Here is a 25371-nt window from a genome sequence, read left to right as displayed (position 1 = left end):
TGGATCTGATCTGTGTATCGTCACTGCTGGTGCTAGACAGAACCCAGGGGAGTCTAGACTCAATCTGCTTCAGAGGAACGTTGCTCTCTTCCGCCATATCATTCCTCCACTCGCTAAAGCTTCTCCTGATTCTATATTGATCATTGTTTCTAATCCTGTCGATGTTTTGACTTACGTTGCTTGGAAGCTCTCTGGTTTCCCGGTGAATCGTGTGCTTGGATCTGGTACTAATCTTGATTCTTCTCGGTTCAGATTCTTAATCGCAGATCATCTCGACGTTAATGCTCAGGATGTACAGGTCAGTTTTGTGTTTGATCTTCAATTTTATAATTTCCTTTAGTTTCTTTCAATTGGGATTAGATGATTGATAAAAGAATTGTCTTTTTGGTAAATACTGCGATTAAGGAGTGATTTAGTATGATAAAAATCTATGCTTTAGTGGTTTTATACTGCAATTAAGGAGTGATCAGGTGATAATACCTCCGATGGTAATGTATTGTTGAGACGATCAATTGGTTTGTTGCATGCATTTATTGTGGGAGAGCATGGAGACAGCTCGGTGGCATTGTGGTCGAGCATAAGTGTTGGAGGCATCCCTGTCTTAAGTTTTCTAGAGAAGCAACAGATTGCTTACGAGAAACAAACCCTTGAGGACATTCATCAAAGCGTAGTTGGTAGCGCCTATGAAGTCATTGGACTTAAGGGTTACACTTCTTGGGCCATTGGTTACTCTGTTGCTAATCTGGCTCGTACTATTCTCCGTGACCAGCGAAAGATCCACCCTGTCACGGTTCTTGCTCGTGGCTTTTATGGTGTCGATGGGGGTGATGTCTTCCTCAGTCTCCCGGCTTTGCTTGGACGCAATGGTGTGGTCGCTGTGACCAATGTGCATATGACTGATGAAGAGTCTGAGAAGCTGCAGAAGTCGGCTAAGACTATATTGGAGATGCAGAGCCAGTTGGAACTTTGAATAAACCACATCGCTCTGCTTCAATTTTATATCTGTTGTTTTGTTATGATCATCAGTCCCATGGATGATAGTGTTATTGTTGATCTTTTCATGTTATGTAAATGCTTCTTTTTCATGGAGATTGGAGAATAATCCCAACTTGAGTTCTATTATGAGTAACTAGGCCTGCATCCGTCCCAGTCTCGGAGCAGGTGGAAAAGGCTTCGGATTCGGCTTCCTTTCATCTCATGAAAGTAAACAGCTGCCTGTCCACTTTCAGGTATGACAGCTCTGATCAAACTCTGTATGATTATTAAACGCAGCCATTTGGAAATCTAATTTTTGCAAATGCTCTGTGGTAATCATTCGACTTTTATATGAATGAACATTTCGTTTAGTGTTAAATACAAAGATCGATGAATAGAGAATCTATAAATGTTTTATTGATTGAAAAAAAAATGCTGTGTCTAACCATCAGAATACAAATTCGGAATCCCTTTTGTCAATCTACGCGTTACAAACACACATGCAATTGCATCAAACAGCCTAAACAAAGCAAATATCAACTCCACTCTCCCTTTCACCAAAAACACACAATGCTGAACACAACATTATGCTCTCATACGAACTCCGTTGAAAATTTGTCATTGATTGCTAACCACAAGATGAAAGAAAACGAAGGTACACTATGTTGGAACAAAACAATGGGACTCCAAGTAATATTTTCATTTTATTAAGTTGTACACTAGAACTTAATAGGTATATATCTTTTATTACCACCACACTTTTCTTTTAGGTGTCATCAATTATTATTTATTAATATGTCACTTATCAAAAGAGATAATCTTTAATTTTGAACCAAAATTCTTTGATTTACTTGTTTTGACTCGTTGTCATTTTTTTTCGCGCTCCACTTAACACGAAACAAATTGTTGTGATTGCCCTGAATTATGTCATACGTCGGTATCCAAAATCTAATGACGAATTATACACAAAAGCAACGTCATGGTGGATTTTATCTTGTGAACTATACAATTGATAAATTATCATTATTGATGTAATCATCGAAATAGCAAAACTCTCCCTTACCCTATGTGTTTTGAGAAATTATTAGAAATATCAAAAAAGTTGGGCCCATATGGTCAAACAATAGGATCATGATTTTTGAGTCGAAAGCTGAAACTTCAGTGATTCCAAAAATGTCCGCAAAAAATATAATTATGTGATAATGGTAATAATATGAATAAAAGATATTTTAATATATGTTTTTTTATATAATTTAAAATACATAGTAATTGAAGATTAATTTGTCATGATCGGACTAGAAGTAGGAGAATCATGTTGAAATTCCAAATTGATTTTGCAGCAACAAACAGGAAAAGCAAATGTGACACAGTCTCCTCCTTTGTAACCGAGAGATAAGCACTTTGCACTACATGCAACTCTGCTGCTACATCCATATCTCCAATCCTGACATGGCTTCCGTTTTCCTGTTATGTATGTTTAAAAAAAAAATTGCAAGAATTAGTACATATATAAAAAAATTGAGAAATGCCCTAAAATACCATCAAAAAAGTTTTTCTACCTAAAATACCACACACTCCTTCTTTTTTCATTAATACCATTCATTAATCAATAAAATGACCATTTTCTCCTTGTGTATAAAAATATCAAAAAAGTTCTGATCTCAATTGATGATGGCGGCGACGTTCGTTCACTATAACTAATGAAGATCGAGGTCGAGATTAGCAAGAATGGTCATTCCAAAGCCATTGATGTGTCTGGACCCGACGACGCTTTGATCGACAACATCAGTGATGGTTCATCTGGCGATCGGGGTGGAGAAAGAGGTGGGGGTCGCAAATCTGAGGTGGTTATGGCAGTGGTGGAGCAGAGGAGGATGAAGCGGTTGTGGTGGATGTGGAGGCAACAATTTAAAACACAAATTCTTATTGATTTTGATGCTTTCAGGTTGATATAGAGCACAACTTGTAGAAAGAAGAAGAAGAAGGTTTGTTTCATTTATTATCCATTATTCCATCTTTATACGATACAATCAATGTGTACCTACTGTAAATGTAGGTTTAAGAAGTAAGTTTTTGAGAAATTGATTTAAGTTTCGTCTCTTGGGAGATTGATTTGTCTTATTTGGGTAAATGAAGGTTAATTATATGTATTCACTGAAGATTTAGGTACCTCCTTGCACTTGTATCATACAAATCCAGAAATTTAGGTATATGTGATTCATTTCTCGAAAGATTATGGTGTAATTCAGCTTTGCTTGTGTAATCATTGTCTTGTTTTGTGTTTTAAGTATCATTATTCATGATCTTAGTGTTTAATAGTTTCTCTTTTACCTACAGATGTTTGTTTAAATAAAACAAAAGTGGAGCAAAGAAAAGCAAAAGGAAAAGGTGAACAACATGGTGTTGTTTGATCAAGACACTTATGACAAGCTTCTCACTAAAGCACCCAAGTTCAAGTTCATTACTCCATCAATTCTCAAATGAGGGTATTTTACAATATTTAATAGCATTGTCGTATTCTTTATTAGAAACATATGGTTGGCAGAGCCGTGGCTACGTGTAAACAAAAGAAGCATTCGCTTCCGGCCCGTTTTTTGGAAAAAAAATTAAAGGCCTTAATTTTTCCAAATAAGCCCAATAGTTAGACCCAATAAAAATGATTTTATGTGGTAAAAGGAAGAAGAGAGCAACGATGATGATAGAAAACTCGAGAAAGAGATCCATTGTTCTCACTTTTCTGATCACGATCAGTCGATCACCACTAAAATATTAACATATAATTTAACTTATGCTTCTTTTTGTTTTCTTCCTTCTTAGTTTGGCTGCTTTCAACAATCAGACAAATATGGATTTTTATAATATTACAGTTTGCTTTTTTATAAATTATATAGAGATTTTTTAAAAAAAATTTAAGGCCTTTTTCTAAAACACCGCTTCCGGCCCATATAATCTTAGGCACGGTTCTGATGGTTGGTGTTGTTTGCTGTAATTTCCACATGATTCAAATAGTTTCTTGTTATGCTCTGCAATGTAAAAAAAACAGATGAGTGGGTCTCTAGGAAGGAAGACAATAAGAGAGCTAATATTGGATCTTGGAGAAGTATGTGAAGTAATTTCATTTTGATGTTAATTGAATATGTATGCTAGTTTCTCTACAGTTTCTGGAAAGATTGGATGGTATTATGATTGTGAAAGATTGAATATGTAAGTTTCTGGAAGGGTTTTGTGTAAATCAGGATGACAATCATTAAAAAAAAAATAAGGAAAAAAATGGGAATAAACGCACGCCCGTCTCGAACAAACGGCATCATCCTATTAAGATTGTGAAAGTAACCAGTAGGCCAAAGCCTATTATTCAAGTATTGTTTAGCAACTGTTAAATATATAACTATTAGATGCGCATTTTGTGATTTCTGGAAAGATTGGATGGTATTTAGGAAGGGTTTTCTATAATTCGAGATGACATTCATTAAAAAAGAAGGAAAAAAATGGGAATACACGCCCACATAAGTCTGGAACATGCGACCTCATCTTATTAAGATTGTGAAAGTAATCAATAGGTCAAAGCCTATTATTCAAGTATTGTTTAGCAATTGTTAAATATATAGCTATTAGACGCGTATTTTGTGTTTTCTGGAAATATATTATGGTATTTAGGAAGAGTTTTGTGTAATTCAGGATGACGTGAGTTCGAACCATTGTGGGTGTGTATTTCCATATTTTTTAAGGAATTCTAAGAACATTTTTATGAATGTCATCCAGAGCTATCAATGAATTTTTCATGAATATCAAGGTATGCTTCCTCAATTTATAGAGAATTAGCATTTGATTCAATTAACATCAAATTCAAATTATTTTACAAAACACACCATCCAATGTGAAAACAAAAACCATCTCTAGAGAACGAACCAACCCCTAAACATCTCAATTTAACTCAGTGTTTAGGATGGTTTTCCTAAATTTCAAGTGAACCTTCCTAAATATTATATTGTCCTTCCTAAATTTTATAAAAGCCTTCCTAAATTAAAAAAAAAAAGGTCTTTCATAAATTTCTTGGAACTCTCCTAAATGATAATTAGTTTTGTGGTAAATATATATTTGTCACAAAATTGTAATAAGAAAAATAAAGACCAATACAATGTGGTTTCTTAATAGAATAGCGAGTTCGAATTGCTTGGATAACAACAAAAACCAATGCTTTAAAACTAAAGATCATGTTTCAGTATGATCCCTGACAATGTGTGATTTGTTATCTCTCTTTGTTTTGCCTTGTAGCTTGCTTTGTCCTTCTGTAAAAAAAGTAATGAAATCAGAAAATATGTTTAGGAAGGTCTTCCTAAGCTTTACTAATCCCTTCCTGAATTTTAGCTACAGTACGTCGAAAGAGAAATACCACGTTAAAACCTCATCCATCTACATAAACCAATACAGATGCACCATGTAATACTCTTCAAAGCTACTTATGTGTTGCACACCACAACATAAAAAATAGATTCTTCCAACCAAATAGAAAAAATTAACTCTCCCATGTATGTCATTTTTTTTTCAACGGATTCACATTTTAGAAATGTGATGAAAGTGGCATACTTTGCCATTATATATGTTGATTGATTAGGTACCTCTGATCCCAAATCAATCACAAAGAATCTAATGTGTTGCAATGAATTCAATATTAGACTCTCCATTTGACTAATTCAGACATTAGGTGTAAAAGGAACCTAACTAGTAACAAACATAAGATATTTACGAGTGAGCACATGAGACTTAAACAATGCAATTGTTGCTCGATTTTAACTATATCCACTAATCTAAAATCCCTCTTTGATTATAGGGATCTACAATAATTGTGTCATCATTAACATATCAAAACCAAGATAAGTCTACAGAGTATTGAGCCATAAATCAAGGAATTAGATTCAAAATTTCAAGACTTAAGAGATAGGGTTCTCATAAATTAAGATTAATGACATTGAGAACAAAATTTACCTCTTAAATAGCTTTGATACTTCCATCCAACGATACCGAGATTGTTTTTCATTTGGAAACACAACTCCAAGCTGAGTCCCAGCAAGCTCAACACAAGCTTGAATCTGAGATCACCGACCCGATCTCAAATATGACGAAGGATAACCAGCATATACGGTGTCGTTTTCTATGCTTATTAGGTGACTCGAGCCATTTGAGAGTACAACATCTGAAGCAGACACAAAGATTTCACCGTGTGCAAATTTAACGAATACACATCATGATTTGAGATTGTCGCAGCCGCTGTTGAGATCTGTTATCACATATTAAAACGCAAAACGGTAAATCAAGGCGAGGCGAGGAGAGTGCACGGCGAGGTGAGGCGAGGGGAGGCAAGGAGAACGCGCGGTGAGGCGAGGAGGATGTACGGCGAAGCAAAGAGACGTGAAACGGTGAGGTGAAGAGATGAAGCAAAGAGGCGAGTGTTTTGATGTGAGGGTAATTTTGTCAAATTGTTTAATGACAAATGTTAGAACTGGAAATTGTTGGGCCTTGTGGTATTTTTGACCCAAAAACTAAAAATCATGATATCCATGACAATTGCCCTAAAAAATTAGTATTTGAAAATTAAATGACCAATACTAATCAATACTCAAGAAAGCGCTAGGCGGTAATTGGGCGGTGACCCAACGCCTAGCGCCTAGAACGCTTAATCGGAGGCTAGGCGATTTTAGGCGGTTTAGGCGTTTTCAACGTAGAACATTATATATGTAATATTGTAGACAAAAATATATGTTAGATAAATAAAAGTAATAAACCATAAACAAAACTTAGGAAAAAATGTAGTTTTTAATTAATATCAACAACATATAAAGATTTGTAATTATGTATATGAATGTAAAACTTTAAATTTTAATTATATATAGTTAAAAATTAGATAAATATATTAAATCGAAATATATGTAATTTTAGGCAGTTTAGGCGGTCGTCTAGGCGTCGGTTGAGCGCCTAGCGCCTAGACGGCGCCTAGGCGACCGCCTAGACCGCTTTTTCGAACACTGATACTAATACAAATATTTGTGTTCACTGACTTTAACTAAATTAGCAAGGACATCTCAAAACTAATTTTTTAAAACTAAAATCAATACGTAATAAATAATTGGTAACCTGATGTTATGGGCAATAGCACGAGAGTAAATATCATATACAAAGGTAATATAATAGCTGAAAATTTCTTGGTAGCCATTAATTATGTTTCTGAAAATAAAGAAAAACATCTCTTTAGAAATTACCTTTTAATTTCACAAAAAAAAAAAATTTTAAGTAAGTTAGATTCAAAATTATTTTTCATATAAGAAAATTATAGTTTAAAAATTTATGTTGCCTTCTTCAACATAAAACTTTTAACTATGGTATTTGCATATTTGTAATTTGATTTACCTTTCTTCTCTATGGTATTTTTATTCTTACAAAAGTTGATTGTGTTGGTCTTGTGTGTATTATATACATATATATATATATATATGATATAACATTACATAGATAACTTTATTGATATTCCATATAAGAAAATAATAAATTTTATACTATACTGTACTTAAATCTAGACTAGAAATTTGGTCAAAAGCTTTCATTCACTTATGTAAATTCCATATGTGACTCTCAAGAAATGTAAAATTATTATCTTTTTATTCAAACTTTTAGGCATATATGAGATATATTAATAACATTCATTAATTATGCATATTCATTTAATTGTAATGATACAATTTTCAAAACAAAACAAAAAATTAAAAAATGCATGTGATAGGTTTCCTTAATATGTTCCAATTGTGCATTGTTTTTTTATTGAGTGGCTAGAATATCTACCATATGTGCTACCAAAAAAAAAGAAACAAGATATATTTTACAAATAAAGTTCTAAAATTATTCAGATTTTTTTTTTTTTTTTGTCAAACAATTCACTTTCATTAAATTAAAGAGCTTCAACCTCTAACAAAAGATGAACTATATCCCAAACAAAGGAAATGAAGGCAACAAGTACAAAAAAACACCATTAAAGGATGGTTAAACAAGGGATAGAAGAGATACAAATCATAGGAAGAGAACATAAGAGACCAACAAACAAGTACAATCTCAACAATTTCTTGATAGATCGCATCCATAATAACCATCAGTCGGGAGGAGGAACCTTGCAATACCGACAAGTCTTGATCATCCAAAACCCTCCAAACAAGAGGAAATTTTGGGAAAGGAAACTGAAGTTCTGCCAAGGAAGCATCAAACCAAGAACATCCGGTAAAGCAAACCTCTTTAGCTTGGAAGTCCTTGCTGAAAACACAAGGAGGAGGAAACAAAACCTCCAAAGACACTAACGTTAAACAATCAACAAATGCTGAACCAGAACAGTCTTGAACAATAATCCCCGCTTCTACTTCAAGCAGAACAGTTAACACAATGCTACCTGTAACACTACCACTAAACACAAGTGAAGTATAGGGGAGGAATAAAGGCTCCATAAAGGAGAGATGAGGGCTACAAAAGCCCCAATGAACCAGGTGAACTGGTCGGTTGTTTAGATTCAAAGAACACAAAGCCAAATCGAGATAGAATCCGCATACTGCGGTAAATGATCGCATCAAAGCAATAAGGTTGCTGCAAGAGAGCACTAAAGTAGACACAACAGTATCTAAGCCCATAATTTCATCCAAATTCCACAAAAACAGAGCCACAAACTCATCCAACATCCAATACCTTCTCGTCTTAGAAGAAGATTTAGAGGGCGAGTAAGAGCATACCTGAGGGAACATCTGGTGAGGTAAGGTGAGGGCGTCAGCCGGCGATGGAAAACCCGGTGTGGAGGAGAGAGGGACGATGAACAAGTCACACACACTGAAGGAAGAGGGACTCAGCGGATGGGCAAGAGATTCACCAAAATAGAAGCAGATATGAGGATCCGGTGGTTCGGCTGGAGTCGGCAGAGAAGGAGACTCCGGCGGTGGTGCACGAGGGGGCCTCAAACAGAGGAAGGCGACCAAAGACATCGGTAAGTAATGAGAGTGGCTCGAAATCGACATAATCAAGGAAATCAGCTCGTCGTGTGAAGAAACTCGCCGGAAAACGGTTAAGTCACAAGAAAAGGAGATCCACCCGAGAGAGAAATTTCACCTTAGCAAAAGCGAACAGATCAAAAAAGGAGATTCCCAGAGAAATGTCGCTCGTGGAAGAAGCTCATCTTGTGGAAGGAAACGGCTCCTTGGGTTTTGTGCCTGATTATTTTTAAGTTTTAATAGTCTAGAAAGTAAACTTTGATCTCCTTAGCTTTTTCCCTAGATGAATGTTCATGTATCTCAATTAATAGTTGATGGAAAAAGATCCCAAAAAAATCATCATTGATCTTGGCTGGTTAATACTTAAGGTTTTTGTTGGAATAAAAATTTTACCACTTAAATATCTTTAATCTTAAAGTACCTCAACTTTTTAGTGTTGGTGGATTCAAACTCTCTTTTTTTTTTTTTTTTGAATAAATGTAAAATTGTATTCAACCAAAAAAAGTTTGTACAATGAATGCTTCAGTGTTTTGAAATGATAACCGAACAAGAATAAAATATCCTACAATTGGTCATAGCTTAAGTGGATGTGGAAGATCGAGCGTAAGCTCTTGTGGAGAACCAGAATTGCAGGCCTTCATCATAGCGGTGATCGTGTAACCCCAAGATTGAGCTGAGATGATTGCGTACAGTTTTGTCAAGGAGTTTGATAAGTCGAGCTTGCGGGGAAGGGGCCTCACCATGTCGCCTAGCATTCCTCTCGCGCCATAAATGATAAACAGTTGCTTGGAGAACATACTTGAGGATGAAACGTGGAAAGGGAGATAGAGCTGGGGAGGTAAGAAGTGGGAGCAAGGAGCTCCAGTCCGTTGAGTAATGAGTCAATAGCAAAGACTGTGTGAGGTCTTTCCAAATAGCTGCAGAATAAGGACAAGAGAAAAATAGGTGATCCCTTGTCTCTTCCGCTCCTGAACAGAGGACACATTGCACCTGTTGCCCCGAGGACCAGTGTTTGATGCGATCACCAGTGTTTAACCGGTTGTGGATCGCGAGCCAGAGTATGAACGAATACTTGGGGGTGGAATATGAGTACCATACCCCATTGTACCAGTCGACCCTTGCATGTATACAGCGAACATTATGCCAAGTATGTCGAGAGGAGAAGGTCTTAGAGAACCGGTCACCGTGGGATCGCCATAACGGAATATCAGCAGCATTTGGTTGTCGAGTGGAGCAACGACGAGTGGCCTGAAGGGAGTTTTCAATGTCATTTAAGACAGCAAGCCGATGGTGTCGAGACCTATGTGTGCTTAAGGCCTCCTGGACTGTTGCCTCTTGCATAATCCCCAAGTCAATGAACCCTCTCGGTCCTACTATATCAATTAAACGTCCCATTGGCGACCAGACATCATACCAGAATGATGTTGAAGCTCCGTTATTAACCTCCACCTTATACAGTGGTTTTGCCACTTCCCGGTATTTGAGAAGTTTCTTCCACATCTAGGATCCTACAGTAGAATTATTGTTAACCAACCAAAAGGATTCCTTTGGTATGAGATATGTCCAAATCCATTTCACCCAGAGAGTGTCTTGTTTCGAGAGGATACGCCAGACTAACTTCATACAACTGACCTTATTAGCATCGACTAGGGATTTCAGACCCAAACCTCCCTCTTGCTTCGGTTTACATATTTTTGTCCAGGCTATCTTTGCCTTCTTGGGGTTAAGATCCGGTCCAGACCACAAGAAAGCTGCACACAATTTCTCTATTTCACGGAGACACCCTGTGGGTAAACTATAAGTAGATAACCAAAAGTTTGTTACGCTCATAAGAACAGAGGAAATGAGAGTGAGCCGACTAGCATAGGACAGTGATCGAGCAGTCCATGAACTAATTTTCATTCGAATTTTGTCCAAGAGTGGAGCATAGTCAGTTGCAGTCATTTGCTTGGTTAGAAGCGGGAGGCCTAAATATTGAACAGGTAATTGCCCAGTGGCAAAGGGAAAGCTTTCAGAGATTTGATCACGTTGTTGGTCCGTCATTCCAGCCAGGTAGAGGGTGGACTTCTCCAAACTGATTCAAACCCTGATTGACTCGCAAACTCCTGAAAGATCACAATGATCCCCTCAATCGACCGCTGTTGACCATCCACAAAAACCATCAAGTCATCGGCGAAACAGAGGTGTGTGAGACCTATGTTCTTGCACTTAGGGTGATAGCCAATACGCTCACTTACTGCAGCTTTATCAATCAGATGGGATAAAACGTTCATACAGATAATGAACAGATAGGGAGAGAGGGCACAACCTTGCCGCAATCCGCGAGAACTATTGAAAAATCCCGCCAATTCACCGTTCACTTGAACAGAGAATGTAGCTGTCGAGATGCAGAGTCGAATCCAGTGGATAAACTGATCTGGAAAGTGCAACACCTCAAGAGTGTTCAACAAGAAATCCCATTGGACCGAATCAAAAGCTTTAGAAATATCTAATTTCATCGTACAGCGAGATGATATAGATTCTTTGTGGTAGTCCTTAACAACCTCTGTTGCTAACAATACATTCTCCATCAGCAGACGCTCTTTAACAAAAGCATATTGATTCTGAGCAATAACCCGTGGGAGAAGACTCTTAAGACAGTTAGCCAATAACTTAGATATCACCTTATACAACACATTGCAGCAGGAAATTGGCCGGTAATCTCTCATTTCAGTTGCATTGTCTTTCTTTGGTATAAGTGCGAGAATAGTGGTGTTTACTCCCTTAGGGAGAAAACCTTTAATAAAGAAAGACTGCACCGCTGCAATCACATCAGAGCCAATGATCGACCAAGAAGCTTTAAAAAACTCACTGGTATACCCATCAGGTCCCGGGGACTTATAACTCGGCATCGCAAAAACAATCTGCTGAATCTCATCAGCAGTAACCGGCTTTGTAAGCATCACTCGATCCTCCTCTTGGCAACGGAAAGGTAAAATATATGTAACTCCTCCACTGACATACCCACAAAATTAGTAGGCTGATGATTAAGAAAATCCTTAAAGAACCGCTCTGCTTCACCTTTTAGCTCATCACTAGTTCGCAATATTTCCCCACTCGGACCACACAGCTCACGAATGGAGTTCTGCATTTTGCAGATACTTACCATTTTATGAAAATATGCATTATTCATGTCTCTCTGTCTCATAATGAGAACCCGTAGCCTGGTTTCTTTCTGGTAAATAATCACTCAATATTTCACATACTGAATCCACTAACTTTTCACTCATATTATAATCTACCTTATTTTTCATGACTCTAGCAGCTAATGATAATTGTGAGTGACCTTCACGACAACCATCATATATTGGATTTTTTGCACCTTCTAACAAGTCATAGAATTTTTTTGAATGGTTAAGTACTGGTTCTTCTACACTCTGATAACCCCCATCCCATTGATAGTTATCATCAAAACCCACATTAGAAGGAAATGCATCATTCACCATATCCACATATCTATCTTCTACTACATTACCCACTTCCTCACTCCCACTAAAAAAAGTCGGATCAACAGTACTCGTTCCTATATCCATATTAATTTTTTTCCCATGCTTATACCAAACATAATAATCTGGCATAAACCCATAACTAAAAAGATGATTCCAAATTCTAGTCCCTAGAATACGCTTCCCGTTTTTGCACCTACTACAAGAGCAAAAAAACTTACCCCCATTTTCTTGTGCAAAAGGCTGGCTATTTGCAAATTGCATGAACTGCTCCATCCCGGCTCTGAACTCTTCTGTAAAATTTCTCGTCATCTCATCGATCCTCTTGTGCATCCACTCCCGGAAATTACTATAATTGTAACTTCCTGACATTATTATAAATCTCTATGACCACTTTTTTTTTATGTTGCTTTGTGTTTATGCGAGTGAGAAAAACGATTGGTGAGCTCAGTTTATATAGGCATATATAGCGACTAAAAAGTGACTATATTACGTAGTCACCAAATACAGGTACACCTACTCCGGAATGCTAAAAACGTGTTTTAAACCAACTTTAAGGGACTATTTTGCGACAAAATTCCGACCCGCCGAAAATATCGCAATTTAGTCGCCAAATTTACGACTACACTAGAAACTACACACTTAGTCGCTAATTTGGCGACTGTTTGACAACAACATTCACAACTTCCTTATTTCGTCGCTATTTAGTCGCCATTTAGCGACTAATTTAGCGACTAAATTGTTTTGTTGTAAATAAGCAACTAATAAACGACTATACCAGAATAGTCACAAAACAGTCGCCAATTAGTGGGTAAATTGTCGCTAAATTTAACGACTATGCTTTTAGTCGCTGATCGTAGTTGGAAAAACCGTGTTTTCTTATAGAGACATAAAATTTATTTATTTATTTTTTTGTGCAAACAAAGGCAAGATAAATTTTAATGTGTTAGGTTATATAGTATAATTATACGACCAAATATGGATGGCACATAGTATATTTATTTTACCATGTATTGGTTGAGAATCTTTGTAACAGTGAAACTTTGACAAGGATGGCATATAGTATATTTATCTTAGTTGTTTTTTTAAATATAATAAGATTACAATAATCTTATACTTTGTTTTACAAAGCTTGAAAACTGTGATTTCTGATCGTTAAAATTGACATTTGTCACGATATGATGAGTTACTAACTTTGATATTTAATCGTGAAAATTGACATGTATCACGATCTGGTGAGTTTTTAACTTTGATTTCTAATCGATAAAACTAACACGTGTCACGATCTGGTGAGTTACTAACTTTGAAAACCAAAGTTTATATAATAAGATTTGTATGAACGCTTAAGCAAAGAATAAACAATATATTGAAGAAAAAAAAAGTTCATGAAGAATGGTACTACCTTCACTATTATGATTCACACTAACAAAGTTAATTTAACATTACACATTTTAGGTTATATATACAAGCATATATGCAAGCATGCATTAATTAAACATTAGAGATTAAACACACTAAATTTAGTGACTGAAAAGTATTTGTATGTTAAAGACTTAAAAGTATTTGTATTGACGACATTTTAAAATAAAGATGTGCGTGAAGTATTCTGAAGCAATATGAGAACGTGGAAAAAGGAAACATGTTTAAGATCTCCGTACAATAAAAGTTTCTGGATCTTTTAACCCGATGCACCTCCTATCCTCTTTTAAGATCCGATGTGAGTTGTGTACATGTGTGCGTCAAAACGATAGCATTGCTCTTTAAGCTCAATCTCGGTCAATTTAACCTCACATTAAATGCCTATATACATACCACTGTTTCATACTAAACATTTGAATCGATCCGGAGGTGATATTGGACTGGCGAAGTGACGAACTCGAGTATTTGGCTTCTCACGATCAAATGCAAGTAACTAAGTAAGTTTTCCACCTCGAATGAGCTTTATATATATTTTAATAGGAATTATGGATCTTACAAAGACTCAATAGCTTAAATGGTAAAAAAATTTGACAAAAAATATTCAGGTCATTTGTTCAAATCTATTCTTGGGACGAAACCATATAATATGTTTTGATTACGGGTCTGAAAAGATATATGGACCTAGATCCATAACTTCTTAGTTAGAATTATGGACTTTATTTTTTTTAGGACAAACTCTCAAATGAAAATCCAATATAAATTGCTAATAGTTATATTAACATTCCAAGAATAGTTACAGATTTTTGTGCCATAAAAACATAATCGGCCTACTTGTTTCAAACATGTAGCTATAGCCTATATTTATAGAAACAATAACAACAGTACAAGGAGATTGGCTTGGTCACAAAAGAAACCAAACCAGTCTTAAGAATAAATAAAAAAACCCGTGTGTTTTGTAGATATTCACCTACTAGTATTACCATATTCATTATCATACATGTGGTAACATTTTTCCTTACTCATGTCATAACCACAAACATTTTAAAACACATCTTACTGACATGACAAAAAGGAAATGAAACGTGAGGGTGGGGGGGACCGATGAGCAAAAAGGATTCACGTGAAGTATTTCTTTATTTGGGAAACTAAAAACCACACGAGTAATATTGAGGAAAATTTATTCTAGTGTTAGGTAAGAAACATTTCATAAATTTTCTCCACACGAGTAATACTCATGTCGACCTTTTTATAGAATGTTTGAGGCTTTAACCAAGTTTCCGAAACATAAAATGTTGTTGGGAATTAAACTCTCTTCCATTTTGTAAATTTTGGTTGTTTCTTCAAAATATGGAAGTATACCGGAGCATAAAAGCAGCTCGGATTTTATTTTCAACTTTGTTTTGGTCGGAATATTTTGATTCATGGTAGAATATGAGTTATAGTCTATAGAACGATAAAGTAAATCTAACTTCACATTTTGATATATATATATATATATATATATATGTATATAATATTAAAATGTAAATCTAACTTTGCTATTTAAGAAAATAATTTAGAACGATAAAGTAAATCTAACTTCGGTGTTTTAAAGCAGCCAACTCACTTCTTATTATCAGTGTGTATATAGAGAATGTCATAATGTAGTTATGGTAATCGAGAATATATATTTACTCTATATTCTTAACTGGTGTAACAGATGTGAGGAAATTAATAGAAACACAATGACCATATGTATATAACACATATAAAGTAGTTACGGTTAGAAGGTAATTTGAAAACTGTGTCTTGTGTAGTCAAGCGAGTCTGTCACTTGTTCAACTACCTGTACAAGTTGTTATAGTAGTTCCAGAGTGATATAAGAAATGTATTTTCTTCTACAGTCTTAGCAGTCCGAAGTTTGGTTTTTCCATTAATTGTTTGGCATGTAAAGATGGTATGGTCTCTTAGCATGTATTTTCAACCTCGCCTCAGATGTGGCCGGAGCTCTATTGGTCGGTGGCGCTAGAGTTTCCGATACAAAAGAAAGAGAAGACAATTACTATAAAAAGAACATTAAAAAAGTTTGTTGTTTTTTTTGGGTATTGGACCAGGTTACTAAGTGGTTATTCAGCCCACATATTACCACAAAAGAGACCAAGCCAATATATTCGTAAGATTGACAAAAAAGAAAACAATATATTCATAAAATCTTGTGAACTGGTTGTATATATTTAAACATGTGGAGTAAACATTTAACATCTTTAAATGATTACATAATGCTCGTAAATTAACAGCTGCTACGTTGAGAGTTTGACAAAGAAGGGTCTCACTCGCAAACCTTAACATGTCAAGTTTCTTCTGGAATGTCCGTGGTCTAAACAAAACTTCAAAACATTCCATTATTAGAAGTTGGGTAAATAGTAGTTCTCTGCAGTTTGGTTGCCTACTAGAGACGCGAGTCAAGGAAAGTCGTGCAGCCAAGATAGTTTTCTCTGTTTTCAAAGGTTGGTCTTCTTTGTGTAATTATGAATCGCATCCATTGGGTCGTATATGGGTGGTTTGGTGAGATACAGTGAGGCTTACTCCTGTTTTCAAGAGTAGTCAAGTGATTACTTGTTCGGTTCTGTTGGAGGGTGGAACAAAGGAGTTTTTTTGCTCCTTTGTATATGCGTTGAATTCTTCAGAGGAGAGGAGGATTCTCTGGGATGAGATATGATGTCATCACGATTCTCCATTGTTTAGAAATAAGCCCTGGATGATTTGTGGTGATTTTAATGAGATTTTGGAGAGTGGAGAACACTCTAATCATGGTCAATTGCAGTTTAATACATTGGGGATGCGTGAGTTTCAGGATGTGGTGAGACATTGTTCACTCAATGATTTAGGCCATCATGGTCCACTCTACACTTGGTGTAATAAGAGGGATGAGGGTCTGATCTGTAAGAAGTTGGATCGAGTTTTAATTATTGAGCATTGGGGAGATTGCTTTCCACATTCTTACACTGTTTTTGAGGCTGGTGGTTGTTCTGATCATGCTAGAGGTCGCATTGTCCTGGAGGCTGCTGCAACAGGTGGTCGCAGACCGTTTAAATTTGTTAAAGCTCTGGCTAAATTACCTCAATTTCATGAGGTTGTTGCGAACCATTGGAATGGAACGATCCCACTGTTTCCTTCTACATCTGCTATGCATTGCCTCTCCAGGAAATTAAAAGACTTAAAACCAAGCTTGCGTTCTTTGGGAAAAGAGCAGTTTGGCGATTTGTCCAAACGGAGACGTGAGGCACATGAGGTTCTCTGTCATAAGCAAGCTGCTACTCTGGAAAGTCCGACCCAACAAGCGCTTGAAGAGGAGACAAATGCTTATTCTTTGTGGCATCACCTTGCTGAGCTCGAGGAAGATTACCTTAAACAGAAAGCTAAGCTTCATTGGCTAACTGTGGGCGATTGATGTTTGTATAAACAATTGTATGCTATTCTGGAAAGATGACAAAAAGGAAGAAAAATGTTTGTTTTGTGATGCACCAAAATGGAAGCCTAATAATGACCGAAGTAGAACCAAAGTACCATATAGTCGTATGTGGTACTTACCTATTGGTGATAGACTGAAGAGAATGTATCAGAGTCACAAGACTGCAGCAGCAATGCGATGGCATGCCGAGCACTAAGCAAAGGTGGGAGAAATGAGTCATCCGTCTGATGCAGCGGAGTGGAAGTATTTTCAAGAACAAAATCCTCAATTTACTAAAGAACCCCGTAACGTGTATCTGGGATTGTGTACTGATGGGTTCAATTCATTTGGGATGTTTCGTCACCATTCATTATGGCCAGTGATATTGACGCCATATAATCTACCCCCTAGTATGTGCATGGATATTGAGTACTTGTTTCTTACAATTCTGAATTCTGGTCCAAACCATCCGCGAGCTAGTCTTGATGTCTTTCTCCAACCTCTTATTGATGAGTTAAAAGAGTTGTGGTCTACTGGAGTCGATGCATACGATGTGTCATTGGGCCAAAATTTCAACCTAAAAGCAGTGCTGATGTGGACGATAAGCGACTTTCCTGTGTATGGTATGTTATCTGGATGACAACACATGGTAAATTGTCTTGTCCAGTTTGCATGGACGACATAAAGTCTTTTTATCTACCTAATGGAAGGAAGACATGTTGGTTTGATTGTCATCGGAGATTTCTTCCTCCTGATCATCCTCTGAGGAGGAATAAAAAAGACTTACTGGAGGGAAAAGACGCTACAAGAGAGTATCCACCAGAGTCTTTGACTGGTGAGCAAGTTTATTCTGAGCGGTCGAATTCTGTAAATCCACCAAGAACCAAGGAATTCAGTGGAAATGGTCATGAAAGGAAGATGCATGGATAGGAAAGCATCATAACTGGTACAAGGAAAGCATTTTATGGTCGCTACCGTACTAGAAGGAACTTAATCTCGGACATAATATTGATGTGATGCATACAGAGAAGAATTTTTTGGACAACATCATGTACACTCTTATGCGTGTGAAAGGTAAATCAAAAGATTCCGTCATGTCAAGGTTGGATATAGCAAAGTTCTGTTCTCGGCCACACCTACATCTTGATAGTAGGGGTAAAACACCTTTCCCGCCCTATACATTGACAGATGAAGCCAGAACAAGCTTATTGAAATGTGTGAAATACTCAGTTAAATTCTCAGATGGCTATTCGGCAGACTTAGCTAGTTGTGTTTATATGGAAAATGGAAAGTTTTCAGGCATGAAGAGCCATGACTGTCATGTTTTCATGGAGCGGTTACTTCCATTTATCTTTGCAGAACTCCTTGACCGGAATGTCCACCTTGTGTTATCAGATATATTAATTAATTATTTAAAGTTTTATATATATATGAAGTGAGTAAAGGTTTTTCCGTAATTAATGTGATGATGTTTGAATAAATATAATATTGTAGGGGTTGGAGCATTTTTCCGGGACTTATGCTCGAGAACTTTGCAAACAAGTCGACTTCAAATTCTAAAACAGAACATTGTTTTAATCCTTTGCAATTTGGAAAAGATATTTCCACCATCCTTTTTTGATGTGATGGAGCACCTGCCTATACATCTTCCCTAGGAAGCTGAATTAGGAGGCTCTGTCGAATATAGGTGGATGTATTCTTTTGAAAGGTTTTTTAAAAAATTGAAAGGAAAAGCAAAGAACAAAATATATGCGGCAGGAACAATTGTTGAATCATATATAAATGACGAGATTGTTTATTTCTCTGAGCACTACTTTGCTGCGAACATACAAACAAAATCAAGGTGAGCAATTAAGAGTAAATATTTTTAAAGTGATATTTAATTTAGGAGTCATAATAATTACTTTTTAATTATTTGGTCAGATTAATAAGATTTGATGAAGGTGAAGCGTTAGAATATCATGTCCCTGGAGTATCCTCTATATTTACTCAAGTTGGCTGTCCCAGTGGAGAAATGAATGAAATATGGCTTTCAGGTGATGACTATCGTTGCGCACACGTATATGTTTTACGGAATTGTGACTATTTTCAGCCAATTGAGAGGTATATAATTAGTTACATGTCACAAATTAGTTACATTTTAAGATATCTAATTCCACTATATTTTCTCATATACATTTGTGGTGATCTTATCTTTCTATATAGTATGTTCGAGGATTATATTTCGGCAAAATATCCAGGACTTACCGAGAAAGAACTCTCCGCAAAAAGAGCTGACGAATATCATTCTTGGGTTAAAGAATATGTATGTTAAACCATTTTTCGTGATATACATATTGTACTTATTGTTATTGTTTAACATAACAAGACTTATATATAAGCAGGTTACTTATTGGAATGCCTCAAATATAAATCCTACTTGGGTTCAAGAGATTGTGCATGGACCTTTGAACAAGGCTAAAACATGGCCAATATATTTTACAAGAGGTTATTTGTTTCATACAGAGAATCACAGTGCTGGACGAAAGACATGTAACTATGGGGTCTCTGTTCAAGGTGAAAATTATGCGGATGTATCTGACGCTGCAGATTTCTACAGGACATTAACTGATATCATAGAACTTGAGTATGAGGAGATGCTTGGGTTGAATACCACACTATTTAAGTGCAAGTAGTATGACCCTGTAATTGGTAGAGGCACTCGAAGAAGTAATGGTGGCGTTGTAGACGTTCTTTCACCCAGAAAGTACGATAAAAACAAACCATTTATTCAGGTATGTATATAAATGCCACATTAATTATTTCTTGTCATTATCACATTTATATATAATATGTGTAACTTTTACACGTTGATTACAAAGCAGCATCTCAAGCCTCACAGGTTTGTTATATTTCGTACCCATACATATAGAAACCGAAGCATTTGTGGCTTAATATTCTAAAAGTGAATCCGAGGAGAAATATTTCTGGAGAACCGACTCTTCTGCAAACAGAAAATGATGATGTTGTATTGATGACTACAATTGAACATGTCATAGTAGACAATTTGGAAAAGGGAGACCCAATAAATCTTGACTACGATGTTGCAGACGCGGAACCTGAAGATGAATTTATTTGTAATTTATTATCTTCGGATAATGAAGAAGAAGACGACGAAGAACCCTGAAGACTATATTGGTGCTTTAAGATATGTTAAATAAATTATGTACTTTAATAAACGTACTTGTTTTTTTTTTACCTTTTAATAAAAATTTGGATTACCTTTGTTTTAATAATTTTTTTAATTGCATTTCTAGTTATTTGAATTAATTTCCTTTGTAATACATATTAAATCATAACATTTTTTGTGTGATAAAAAAAAAAAAATTAAACATTGGGGCTACTCGAACCCGGGTTACTAGATTTATAATCACCATACATAACCATCTGATCCATCTTCTCTTTTGTAAATGTAAACAAAACGTTTTGCTTATAATGTGTAAAACATTTGTTATATTTAGGCTAACAGATATTTCGGCCAAAAATCAACTCGGGCCCAAAAACAATTCGATCCAAATGCGATCCATCGCATTTTCTACGATCCATCTCCTAACATTGATACTCCGAGATAAACCTAAACCTAAATCATTTGTTTCCATCTCCTTCTTCCATCATCACCTTCTTCGATCCATCTTCCTTCTTCTCTTCGATGCATATCCTTCTTCTCTTCGAGATACCTAAACAATTTGATCCTCTTTTTTCTTCGTCTTCGATCCACCTTCTTCGATCCATCTTCTCCGTCTGCGATCCAGATTCTTTCTCATGTTGTCGTCGAATCCTGCAATTAAGAAAACCAAAAAGAGAAAGGTTGCACCCAACTTTTCTCAGAGAGCCGGACCCTCTAACCCACCCGCAGCCACCGTTAAAGAACCAACCCTCTTCTACCTCAGTACAGTTTCACGCCAACGGCTCGAATTCCTCCACCGTTCACGCCCCAAGAGCAACAATGAGTTATCCCCCAAAATTTCTGGAACTTCTCACCGCCACAGACGCTTTTCTAGAACTCCGTCAATCGAGTTCCTGATCCGCCTATTTCGACACCGGAGGTTCAGAACAATACTGCGAATGAACCGGAGGATCATCCGCTGTCTCCACCGCAGCACTCCCATGGTCAATCTCGACAACCATCTCCTCAAGGTAACAATTACGATGCATCGCCTCCACTCCAGGATGACACGATGCAATCTCTAACTGATCTGCTTACGATGCCTGGCCGTGAGAAGTTTACGACTGTTCTCTCTCCCATACCGTTGCTGAAGACAACTTGGTAATGTTTGTGGCTTTGGTTTGTTTTAATTCTTGTCTGTAGCAATTGGTAATGTTTGTAGCAATTGGTTTGTCATACTTAGGGTGTTGAATTCGCGTTTGTAATGTTTGTAACAATTAGTTTGACACACTTAGGGAGAAGGCAACTTGGTAATGTTTGTCTTTGGTTCAACAATATGTTTGGGGATTGAATTCTCATTGCGAGCACTTGGTTTATTTATCTTAGGGTGTCTTTGATTCTCGTTGCAAGCTATTGGGTTGTTCGTATGGCAAGTTTCAATCTCGTCGCTTTCAAACTAACTATCATTGTTTACATGTGTGTGTGGTGGTTTGATCGGGACAAAAAAGGCCAACTTGTTCGGAAGATTAGCAAAAATTTTACAAACAAATTCGATGGTCCATATTATACTTGGACTTGTGTGCCTCCCGATAGAAAAGAGAGATACTTCATAGAGTTTGCGGTCAGAATAGTACAATGTTACCTGTTTTCTACTTGTGTTTATTACTTGTTTTCACTGACATAATTCCTTCTCTCTTTGTTATGTAGAAAACTCACATCTGAGACCCATTGATAACTGAAAAAGACCGACTTTTTTTAAAAAAATTAATAAATAATAAATATATAAATATAATATAATAAATAAACTACAACTAGTGGTATCATATACTCACTAGCCACCTAACCACAATCACATTCAACAGCGGAAATAACCAATATTAATATCCAATAGAATAACCAATAATAATCCAATAACCAACATTAATTCCAAATCATAAACTAATGATCCAAACAATATAAACCAGAAAACCAGCAATCCTAAACAACATTCTATGACTCAACTCTAGCCTAACAGAAGCCAGATAACCAAGCGAACCACTAGAACATCCTCCTCTTCATTGCCTTGATTCCACGATCACACTTTGCCTTTACCTGCACCACAAACACAAATTGCAATGCATGAGTATTTTATAAACACTCAGTAAGGCAATCCTCCCATCTACTGGGCTATACACACAAGCAATAGAGACATCTCTAACCATCAACCAACAATCAACAAATCAACAACGACAAACCAGGACTCTGCATCGACCGACACCAACATGCATCGACCGAAACCAGATGGGGATGCATCGACCGACACAAGGTTGCATCAACCAATGCTAGATTCACTTGCATCGATCGACACTCGCACTGCATCGACCGATGCATGCTCGACATAACACGAAAACCCTAGGTTTTACGTGTCGTCCTCGCACTTGCATCGACCGACGCACAAAGTGCATCAACCGATGCAATGCCGAGCATCGTGTTTTCCCCAAAGCTTCTCGCTGGATCTTCGTTCCTACAACCACAAAACTCGATCCCAAGCCACAAGAAAGCTTCCTAACGTCCCAAATATCAATCTAACAAGCCTAACAACACATAACAAGCAAATCAGAGAGATCTTTAGCTTAGATAAGCCATGGTCATGCACTTACCTTTGCCAAGAAGATTAAGAACCTTAAACAAGCAAAACAACGCTCCTAGGAAGCTCCTACAACGATCCCAGCTACAGATCTCTACAGGAACAGCCTCAAATCTCCAGAAAATCACCAAGAACACTTAGGGAACTTTTCTCGCTTTTGTTTTCTCTCAAAAATGGCCAAATCCGTCGAATGAGACAAAAACACGACTTAAGGGTTTCCTAACCCAAAACGCAGCGTTTGACTTAAGTCAAAACGCAGAAAATTGAATCTGCATCGACCGATGCACTATATGCATCAACGGATGCAATCCCCTAAACCAGGATTTTGGTTCGTGGATGTTACAAAAACAGGAACTGTTCAAGAACATTTCAACACCATCTGTAAACGCCGGATGAAGGGCATGGTTAGCGATGCAAGGACGGCTCGAATTTAACCTACATGGATTGAAGGTACTCTCTGGCAAGAGATGGTTGATAATTGGGATAGTGAAGAACAACAGCAAAGGAGTACCACCTATTCTAATTCTCGTATGTATGACCGTAATGGTCTCGGTCCCCACATCCACTTATCAGGCCCTAAGTCATATAGAAAAATCCACNATGATCTGGTACTAAATCATTTCTATTTTGTTAGTTACATTTATCAACATTCCTATTTTATCTAGTACTAACAATTCTTTAATTTCTAACATTGCAGGAAGAGGAGTTGGGAAGAGAGGTCAGTATGGGTGAAGTTTTTTTCAAAACACATACAAAGCCGGATGGTTCTTATGTTGATGGCAAGGCAGAGAAAATCCATCAAGCTTATCAGCAGAAGCTACAAGAGAAGATGGCTGAGCTCGAGGCAGATTCAACTCTTTCAGATGGTACTTCACACCGTCGGGAGCTCACCAACGATGAATGTACTGCCATCTTTCTTGAGGTAAAGTAGCATTTCTACTCGATCATGCATTTGTTTTGCTCTTTACTTACTGTTTTTCTTTTTCTAAAAACAGTGCACTAAGAAGGATTCACGAGGAACTCCTTATGGTGTTGGAAGCCTCAAAACAACCATGGCAAGGGCAAGCAACCATCACAAACCGAAGCCTTTCTTACATTGCAAGAGCAACTGAAGGAAGCCCAACGTCAAATTGAAGTTCAGGCGACTCTCAATGCTGAAGCTGCTGCTCGAGAAAAAGAGACTGCTCTCCTTGTGGCTGAGCAAAAGCACGAGATCAAAGAGTTGTCGTTGATGGCAAAGTTTATGTGCAACACTAATCCAGCCTACCTAGAGTTTATAGCCTCTCAATCAGCTGAGGAGGACAATCTTCCATCAACAACTCCATGATCAACTTTAATATGGTTCATATATTTTCTTAACTCATGAACTAAGTTCTTTTCTTCAGTTTGTATATGTTATAAACTTTTTTTTTTTTTGCTTTTGGTTTGATTTCTATATTGGACTTGTGTATGTTCTGGTTTCAATACGATTATGGTTATGTTTATAATGTGTTTTCATTAGATTTTTCACTTGAATATTATGTTTGTTCTCCATTTCATAAATCAGTATTAAAATCAGGATTACAAAACAATAAAAAACAGTTAATTTCATTATTTTCCAAAACAAAGTAGTCGTTATATAGTCGTCATTTAGACGGCAAATTATCGTTAAATAGACGGTAAATAGTCGCAGAATAAAATGACTAATTTAAGACTAAAGTATTGCAAATTTTATTCATGTAAAACCGTCGTAACTTTGTCGCAAATTAGTAGCGATTGTTACACGACTACTGCTAATATAATCATTAAATTATCGGCAAATTGTCGCCAAATTTGGTTATTAAATAACGACAATGCGACGAAAATGTAACAACAACAGCATATCGTCGTTAAATAGTCGCTAAATAACGACTATTTAACGACTATATGTATTAGCGACAAAAGTTTACCTACAACAGTGATTAGTCGCGAAATAGTCGCATATGTTTATTTAACGACTATTTAGTGACTATTCCCACAGTGGCCGTTCTCTTGTTTTCTTGTAGTGTATGGTTAGCCAATTTCGGACACTGAGTACTGCAACAAGATTTGTGTAACATCCGCGAACCAGATTTTGTGATTTTGGGAGGAGTGTCGATCGACACCCTAGTGGCATCGATCGACACCACTAATTTCTGGGTTCGACCGGTTTGATTTAATTCGCGATTTTTCGATTGGGATGGTTTGGTTAGTGGTTTAACCGGGTATTTAAAGGGGAAATCGACAAAATAAGGGTTTAGTCTTTTTCCTCTGTCGCC

General features: G+C 36.7%; 3 protein-coding genes across 3 annotated transcripts in view; 2 read left to right on the top strand and 1 right to left on the bottom strand.

The window, feature by feature from the left end:
* Positions 1-1129, top strand: part of LOC104731849 (L-lactate dehydrogenase B-like) — a 2086-nt gene extending 957 nt beyond the window's left edge. The window contains exons 2-3 of the mRNA XM_019234194.1: positions 11-298; positions 527-1129. Of these exons, the coding sequence (XP_019089739.1) occupies positions 11-298; positions 527-970 (732 nt within the window). The 3' untranslated portion in view covers positions 971-1129. The remainder of the gene's footprint in view (positions 1-10; positions 299-526) is intronic.
* On the bottom strand, positions 2252-7186 carry LOC104731848 (defensin-like protein 82). The gene is made up of 3 exons (XM_010451341.1): positions 7108-7186; positions 3768-3784; positions 2252-2428 (listed from the first exon to the last, which is right to left on the bottom strand). Exons 1-3 carry the CDS (start codon positions 7184-7186, stop codon positions 2252-2254), a joined length of 273 nt encoding a protein of 90 aa, XP_010449643.1.
* Positions 16713-17324, top strand: LOC104733547. Its single transcript, XM_010453117.2, has one exon. The coding sequence runs from the start codon at positions 16713-16715 to the stop codon at positions 17322-17324; it is 612 nt and encodes a 203-aa protein (XP_010451419.2).

Source organism: Camelina sativa, chromosome 12 (assembly GCF_000633955.1).
Source record: "Camelina sativa cultivar DH55 chromosome 12, Cs, whole genome shotgun sequence".
NCBI classification, from domain to species: Eukaryota; Viridiplantae; Streptophyta; class Magnoliopsida; order Brassicales; family Brassicaceae; genus Camelina; species Camelina sativa.
The sequence above is the reverse complement of the archived record's forward strand: the minus strand, read 5'-3'. Positions and strand labels throughout refer to the sequence as shown.